We start from the raw sequence: 9,134 nt of genomic DNA on the forward strand, positions 1-9,134 counted from the left end.
ACTCTACAGCAATAAACAGGATGTATTCTGGCTAACAGATGATTGTTGTTGTGTGCTCTTGAGTTAGAACTGACTCACAGCAGACCTGCCAGTGGGATTTCAGAGGCACTTATTCACACGGGAGAAGATTGCCTAGCTTTGTTCCAAGGAGCTCCTAATAGATTTATTTATTTACAAATTGTTGTTGTTGTTATGTGCCGACGAGTCTCAGGCGACTCATAGCAACCCTATGTACAACAGCCCTAAACTCCGCTCTGTCCTGTGCCAATCGCACTGTCTCTGACACTCCCATCCCAATTATCCCAGTCACTGAATCAATCCACCTCATAGAGGGCCTTCCTCTCCTGCGCCGTCCCTCCACCCTCCCAAGCATGATGTCCCTCTCCAAGGACCGGTCTCTCCTCACTACATGTCCGAAGTAAGTTAGACGGAGCCTCAGAATCCTTGCCTCCAAGGAGCCACCCAGTTTAACCCTCTCTTATGTGAAATCTCTAATCTTTAAATAATTCACTAGAAACCTCTGATATCCAAAGTCATCTTTCCATTTCCAACTTCTACAAAACTATATAGTGCCTTTTAAAAATAACAGAAATGAGTCTTTGTTAATAAATTAATCTCTTATTTACAAATAGATTAATATCAGCGGTTTCTAGTGAAATTATTTAAAGATTAGAGATTTCACATAAAAATCTTGGTCATGGTCTTCTCTTAAAATTCAGAAATTCCTGCAATAAAGGACCTGTCTTTCCCTCTCCACTGCAATATTCTACTGGGAAGGTCCACATGTTTATATGGAGCAGGAAATGTCAAGTTCTTACCTGTCTCTATTGTTTTCTAGTAATAAGGCCAGGATGTATAAGATTGTAAAAGATTATGGAATCACTGGCATTTTATACTCTGCCAGGTCACTAGGACTGAATGATTTTTAGCATAAAGTAAACATATTTTTAACTTTCTTTTAAGAAATTTCCTTCTACTTTACCTCTATTTCTCTATTATTCCCTGTGCTGTAGAAGCAAAATGCATAGGAAGCAAACCATTTATTTCGAATCTGAGACACAATGAGGTTCTCACTTTTCTTTGTTTTCTTGTCTTCTTGACAAATGGCATTGCTTTAAAATGAAACACAACTCTCTGCAGGCATGTAAGACTTTGCTGACAAAAAGCAAATGATGTGAAAATGGAGGAGAAATGCCATTGGTCAACATACCACTGGGAGATGAATAGTTAGGGAGGCCTTCCAAACTAGAAAATAACTTTATCTGCCTAGGTACTTACTTAAAAGGGCTCATCAAATCCACACTTTAATTGGGTTCAGCCATGTGGGCACCTCAAGAATGTTAGAGCTGAATTTCAGATTTTGAATAAAAAATATCAATTCTCTATTTCTAGAAGTATTAATATCACTCACAATTAAGTTTGCTGTGTTTTTTATTTGTTTTTGTTGCTGTTTTAATGGATTTCAGCCTTTAGAGCCATACATTAGCTATTTTTTTTTTAAATCCTGGGAAATAGATAATATAATAGTGGGACATTTTACAGGCAGATGAAAACAATGTCAATTGCATCTAATTAAGCAGATGGCAGTCTTTTGACAGTCTTTTAAACTTGTCTTCAAGTTCATTTTTATGCCCTAGACTTTAAAATTAACATTTGAGTTTGCAAGTAAGTAATTTCTACTTAACTCTTTATTTAAGACAAACATGTATACTCAAAATAGGGGAAGTCAAGAAGTCTGCTTCAGCACATCTTCTATTTGTCCAAAAATGCTGGGGTCCTCAATTGTAGGAGTTATCTGAAAAAAAAAATTAGAGAGGAATACGCTTACTTCAGACTTCTCTGTTATTACTAAACAATTATGTATGATATTATATATTCCTGTTTTTTATATCATCGCATATAGGTGTCCACAATTATAAAGCTTATGCTTTAAGATCTTAAAATATTTCCCTAAGTCTGCAGAGCTATCAAATAAACTTTACAATTAGCAAAATCATTGATTCTAGATGTTGTATTCCCTAGTGTCCCATTTTAGGCATGTCTATGCAGCTCTATCTAACAAATCTATCTGGGAGAATATGCAACCAGGATCCTCCTTAGAGGATGTTGAAACTTCATCTCACTTATTTTGGGCATGTTGTCAGGAGGTGCTGTCAAGTATGACCCTATGAATAACAAATCTGAACCCTGTGCTATCCTGTGCTATCCTCATAATTTCTGCCACACTTAAGCCCATTTTTGTGGTCTCTGTGTCACTCCTGGAAGCATTGTTGTTATTTCTGTGTGCCATAGAGTCAGAACTGACCCATGCTTGATCTAGTAGGTTTTCAGAAGCAGTAAAGAGCAAGTGAGGAATTGTTCATCCTTCACCAGAAGAGCTGATGGTGGATTTGAACAATATGTCTTTGAGACTGCAACACAGTTTCTTACCACTAGGCTACAAGTGCTTTGTCCCTAGAAAAAAGACATCATGCGTGGAAAAGTAGAGGATCAATGAAAGAGAAGACTCTCAATGAGATGGATTGACACAGTGACAATAGTGACACAGGGATGGATTGTCATGAGGTGGATTGGCACAGTGATAGCAATGGGCTTTAGCATAGTGGAGATTCTGAGGACAGTGCAGGTTAAGGCCATGTTTCAATATTGTTCAGAGGGTTCTTGTGAGTCATAGTAGACTCCACAATGACTAATAGCAACCAACAATACTACTTCTTTGACACTTCCTCATACAACATATCCTCTTTCTAACTGCATTGTCTTTGATTAGAACTAGATTATCAATCATGTTTATCTATGCATGTATATGTATTATATGCACTCAAATTAAATTATACAGATGCAAAATGAACCTCTTAACTGAAATTTTAGTTTCCTTGCATTTGAAAATGAAGAATGAGTTAGTATATCAGTCATGAATGTTACACATTTATTGTCTCCTTTGATTTTTTTCTTTCCTGATCACTAATAGCCATTAATGTCTATAGAAAAGAAAACACATTTACTAACTTGATAAGATTTAATTTCCTTAAGTATATTTTACTTTAACTGACATTGATTTTGTTACCAATAATAAAAGTATTTTCACATATTGCTTCCTGTAAATAACATCTTTATTAATATCAGGATCAATATTAATTAGAGTATCTTTCAAAATTATTCCTTCTTTTCTTTGGCCAACACCCATTTCAGAGGAAATAGGTATGGAATTACCAACATCCTTAACAGCAACAATTAAGTGATATATGTCTTTAGTGACACAATTCAGGTTTGAGATCCAATATCTAGAGTTTTATTCAAACATCAGATGTCAATGAAATAAGAACAAATTATTTCAAAATCCAGTATTAAAAATTCTTGTTAATTTACCTTATAAGGCTTTCCATTAACCAGGGCAGACAGAGCTGACCTGGGAATTTTGCCGGATCGAGTTTTGGGTAATTGTTTGACAAACACTGCATTTCGAAAAGCAGCTACAGGGCCAATGTTCTCTCTAACGTGTTTCACAATTTCTTCCAATACTTGCTCCTCTGTGATATTTATATCTAGGGAGAAAGTTCAAATGGTAAGCACTGAATTCACCCTGGTTAATCATCAAGAGCCCAGACAGGAAGGGCAAATACCTCTTACCTTTCCGCAGCACGCAGAGTGCTAATGGGACATGGCCTTTCAAAGGATCTTCCTTGCCAACAACAGCACAGTCTGCCACAGTACCATGTGATAGAACGGACTGTAATAAATAAATTTATTAATTCAGAAAATGGATCTGCAAATACTTTTATCTGTTATAATGTGTATTATCTATCTAATGTGTGTGAAAGAGATTTCGGTTGCGAAAACATGAACAACAGATAACCCCCAAAATCCAAGACTGAGAGCCTCAAATTAATTACAACCAGTTCATAACACAATTACTAGTAAAGAAGTAGTGAGTGATTAATATCTTCCTCTCAAACTTCAGAGTCACATAAGGATGCTCCATTGGGTTTTCTAGGGAACTGTAAATCTTCATGGCAGGGAACTGTTCATCTTTCTCCCTTTGTGTAACTGTTGAATTCAAACCACTGACCTTTTTAGCAGCACAACACACAAGGCACTAAGTCACCAGAGCTCTAGGGCAGTCACTGAAAGTTGACAATAATCAAGACAAATTGCTTAGCTAACCAGGAAAGGTAAGTAATTGCTTTTTAATCTGAATCATTTATTAATGAATCAAGGGGGGAAATGTATAATGTATGGAAACAAAGTACAATAGCCACTGGAGAACTGATCCTGTCGATCACACTTCAGTGATAGTGACCATTAGCACACCAACCAGAGGAAGCAGACACTGCCTTATGGTGAAATAGTAATTTTATTTTGGGAATATAAAAATGAACAATAACTATGGCAACTCATTCCTTGAGTGGTCTCACATTCAGAGACAATTTCACAGGATTTGCAAGAGGAGGAATCTCCTGGATGAGATGGGTTGACACAGTGACTATGAAAGTGAAGTCAGGTGTGTCAGGAATGGTGTGGTTGGCTCAGGATAAAGCAAGGGTCACAGTCATTTGTCCATAGGGTCACTATGAGTTGTACTTGAGTTGACACCACATAGCAACATCATCATCAACCAACTTGTGCAGTCTGAACGATCAATCATGCAATCAAGATTTGGTAACAGTAATTGGTGACTGGAATGCAAAAGTAAGAAGCAAAGAAGACGGATCATTGGTTGTGCCTGGAAAGAAATTTCTAACATCAGTTCATCACCACTGTCCTGAGGTCTTTTTCATATTGCTCATTATAACTTCAAATAGTTTAAAGCACAGAGTAAACATCCATCTGGAATCACAAGAATTCAGAGTTTAGTAACTGTAAGAAATAAAGAAGCTTAAATTATATTTAAAAAAATATTTCCACTAGCTTGGAAACAGTAGTAATACATACTCTAGAATATTTTCCTGAAAGATAAATATGTATTTCAAAAACTTTAAACCTCAGATAGTTAGAGAGAAAATGAAGATACTTGTCCCCAACAGCTCATTTGGCAATTCTAATGATTTCTTTTTTTCATTCATTCAACAGTTATTAACTGATTGCTGCTTATCTTCCAAGCACTATGTTAGGCTCAATGGTAAGCAAAAATGTTGTTGTTGTTCACTGCCATTGAGTTGAGCACAACTCATAGTGACCCTATGAACAAATGACCTGAAGCCCCTCTACAACTATTGTCACTTTTCAAAGTTCATAGAGTTTTTGGAGAAAAGTTGTTTAGGAAGTAGATGCCACTCCTGCTTCCGAACCTGCCTTGTCTAATGGTGTTTACATCAATAGGGGAAACAAGGACCATAATCATTAATGTCTAAACATTATAAAGGTACAAAAGCTAACACAATAAGCATTCTAAAGGTAAAAATATGAGTTATTTATGAGAGCCATTGCAAAAACAACCAACTTGGCTGCTGATATGCCTTCCTGAAGGAAATGACAGTAGGACTTGGGGTAAATGAGTAAGCATTGATCAGCCAACATTTTTTTATTTTTGCTACCTGTGGATAAATCCTTAAATGTCAAACTGAAACATAAGCCTTCCCAAGGACTTTGTCATTTCTAAATGAGGCTCATGATCACAATGAATAAATTATTATTTTAACTTAGTGTTCAAAAAGATACCACAAAAGAAGGGAAGAATCTTTTTCTGTTGGACCAATGAACAATATTTGTGTGCCAAGTGAAGAGTACACTAACTGAATCATTAATAAGTAAAATACAAAATATGTCTTGGCATCAGAAATGTACCATTTATCAGAAGTCTACTATTTGTACCATGTGTGGGGTGAGAGGGAGAGGATATCAAATAAATCACTTTCCTGTATTCTTTCCATATAAAATCTACGACTTATGTAGTTAACTGCCATGGAAGTTTCCGGGGGAAGAAAAAAGTGATTATAACCAAAAAGTAATTTTCTTCCACCACAATGAATAGATAAATATGTGATAATGGAGGAAAGAGTCTGTTTTTTCTTGCTTATGGGTTCTTAAAATTTTCAGTAAAAAATTTAATGGTTCTAAAAGATTTCATGTGGGTTCAATTATCAAAAGATTTTTTTCAACTGTTTATAAAACTTTCATTTTAGAAAATTGGGTTTGAATCAACACTCTCATCAGATCAAAAAATCCACTCTACAGTGAGAGGTTGTCTGAGAGAGTTAAGTGGGAAGAAAGAAATGTTATTTATGTACTCTGACTTAAGAACAGTCTAAGAAATTGTCAGAAAGATGGTGAATCTTCATCAGAATTCATCAACTTTACAACTATCTAAATCTAGTAGTCATCTAATTCTAGTAAAGCAATCTCCTTCTGTGTTGTTAACTGCATCTGAAAACCCACCAGAGGGTTAACTACGGGTCAGTTCCAATTTGAAGGTACACCACAAAAGTCTTATAATTCAGAGTAGCAATGAAATTTGCATGGAATCTTTTTGTTTTGTATACACAGATATTTTGGGAATATATATTATTTCAAGTAATTCATCTTCAAATAGCAAACAAAATCACTACTTACAAAAACAAACAATGACCTTTGCATCAGAACAGCTTTCAAAAGTGAAAAAGATATGAAAGCACTGCTCTAGAATTTCAATGAGGAATTTTAAAATTTGAGTTCTCACTAATACCTCTAGGATTACTTAACAAATTTAAAATTAAACTGTAAGTGACAGAGTGTAATCAGGAAGCAGATTTCTTCCCCATGTCTTTGCATAAGAAGCTTCTATCCCAGGAGGAAAAGACAATTGAGAAAGAAGTGTTATATACTGTTATGTGCCGTTGAGTCAACTGTGACACAAACAGTTTGAATCCTGCCCTGTCCTGAGCCAATCCCATTGTCTCCAACACACCTATCTTCATTACCCCAGTTACTGTGTCAATCCATCTCATGTAGTCTTCTTCTCTTGCGCCCCTCCTGGCAACATGATCAAAGTATGTGAAATGGAGCTTCAAAATCCTAGCCTCCAAGGAGCAACTTGGTTTCACCCACTCCAGGCCCAACCTCTTTGTTCTGTTGGCAGTCCGTGGTATGTTCAATTTCTTCTCTAGTACCACTTGCCAAAGGCATCAATTTTTCTTCTGTCACTCTTAGTCCAGCTCTCTATTGTGTAGTAAGTATTGACAAAGACTATGGCCTGAATCAAGCATATCTCTAAACATATCTGTAGACTGATTCATTACTCTCTAGCACTCTGGAAAGGTCCCTGACAGCAAGTTTATCCAACACAATTTGTCTTTTGATTCCCTGACTGCTGGTGACAATTGACTGTAGACCAGAGAAAGTTGAAATTGTTGATAATCTCAATCTTTTTTCCATCTACCATGGTGCTGCCACTTGGTCCAGTGGTTAGAATCTTTGTTTCTTAATGTTGAGATTCAATATATATTGAAGACTGCAGTCATTGGCATTACACAGCAAATGCTTGTTTCTCTTCAGTTTGGGCAAGCAAGAACATATCATCTTTATAATGGATGTTGTTGATTTGTCTTCCTTTAATACTGATACCACATTCTTCCTCATCAATCCAGCATCCTGAATGATCTAGACCAAATATAGATAAAAATGTATGGACAGGTTACATTCCTGATATAGTCCTTTCCTGATTTTGAACCATGTGATATTTCCTTGCTCTATTCTGATGACTACTCCCTGGTTCAAGTATAGATTTCACATAAGCACAATTGGGTGTTTATGGGATTTTCATTCTTCTCAAAGTAGCCATAATTTGTTGTGATCCACACAGTCAAATGCCTTGCACGGTCAATGAAACACAGATAGACATTCCTTGGGTACTCTCTTCTTTCAGTCAAGATCCATCTGACATTAGCTATGATGTATCTAGCTTCACAGCCTCTTATAGATCCAATTTGCACTTCTGGCCGTCCTCTGTTGATATTCCGTTCCAGTCACTTCTGGATAAACTTCAGCAGGATTTTGCATGTGATATGTGTGATATTGTTCGGTAATTTCCACACTGATTTGGGTCAGGGTTTTGTTTTCTTTAAAAATTATTTTATATTGGTTTGCTTACAAAGTTAATATACATTGTGTTTCACACTATTCTTCATTCATATTGTATCTCATATAATCACTCTCATTCATTATATTTTATAAAATTAATCACCGTTGGACTATGCCCACCATTACCTTGTCTTTTCAGATCCCTGCTAGGTCTTTCCCATTTCCTGTGCCCACTCTCTTCACCCACCAAATTGTGCAACTCTGTGATTTTGCCCCAACCCATCATGGACCCTTTACTCCCATATCTTCCTCCATTGGATCCTGGTACATGTTGTACTTGTTATTCTTCCATTTTTACTACAATGGTCTATGCAGTATTTCTCTTTATGGGACTGAGTTAGTTATTTTCTTTTGCACAAATAATATTCTGATTGAAAAAATTAATTTCAGTGGGGAAAACAGAAACAAAAATAACAAGAAATGTTATGTTTAAGATAAAGATAAGAAAAACTTTTAGAGAAAGTCACTTAAGTAATGGTCCACTGAAGCTTTAAAATGTGTTTTGATCTGTTTGCATTGGACAGCTTAAATTCTTTAACTTGCTGTTTGGCTTATTCAATTTAAAACAGTTTGGTGTTTCTGGCTTGGGAAAAGATGAATAAATATATTCTATCTTATCTTTCTGACTGATTTTAACCAAAAACTCAAGACACAGCCTTATGGTAAATTTTTACTTTTCTGCTTGTTTGTCTGGTTTTACTTCTGTTTTTACAACTAAAAACCCTAGACTAAAATAACCTGGGATATATAAACTACCAAAGACTATAAAAACTCATGAGACAAGCTGTTAGTGAGTTCCTTGTTCAGTTTATTATATTGTTTATTGTTGTAGTTGTGGATTATTTCCCTCAGCTATTCCTGTTTGGGCACTTAAATGACAAAGTTAGAACTCCAATAGAGAAGAAAAATGTCTAAAGACATGTCTGTTCTCTCTAACCAAAAGGAAAGGAAAGGCAAGAAATGGAAACTTTATATTTTATTTTTCTTACTACAGATAATAAAGAACAGTGTGCCTCCATATCTATTCAGTACATATGTTGTTGTTAAGTGCTGTTGAGTCATAGATGACTCATAGTGAC

The 9,134-nt window shown here is 35.8% G+C and overlaps 1 protein-coding gene across 1 annotated transcript in view; it reads right to left on the minus strand.

The window, feature by feature from the left end:
• Window positions 1–1,726: 1,726 nt before the first annotated feature.
• The window catches only part of ACSS3 (acyl-CoA synthetase short-chain family member 3), a 285,831-nt gene continuing 278,423 nt past the window's right edge, over window positions 1,727–9,134 (minus strand). Inside the window, exons 14-16 of the mRNA XM_006882583.1 lie at window positions 3,631–3,730; window positions 3,370–3,545; window positions 1,727–1,795 (exon numbers count right to left, since the gene is read on the minus strand). Coding sequence (XP_006882645.1) covers window positions 1,727–1,795; window positions 3,370–3,545; window positions 3,631–3,730 — 345 coding nt within the window. The remainder of the gene's footprint in view (window positions 1,796–3,369; window positions 3,546–3,630; window positions 3,731–9,134) is intronic.

The sequence above is a fragment of the Elephantulus edwardii genome, unplaced genomic scaffold (genome assembly GCF_000299155.1).
Source record: "Elephantulus edwardii isolate Elephantulus edwardi_28Jun2011 unplaced genomic scaffold, EleEdw1.0 scaffold00021, whole genome shotgun sequence".
NCBI classification, from domain to species: Eukaryota; Metazoa; Chordata; class Mammalia; order Macroscelidea; family Macroscelididae; genus Elephantulus; species Elephantulus edwardii.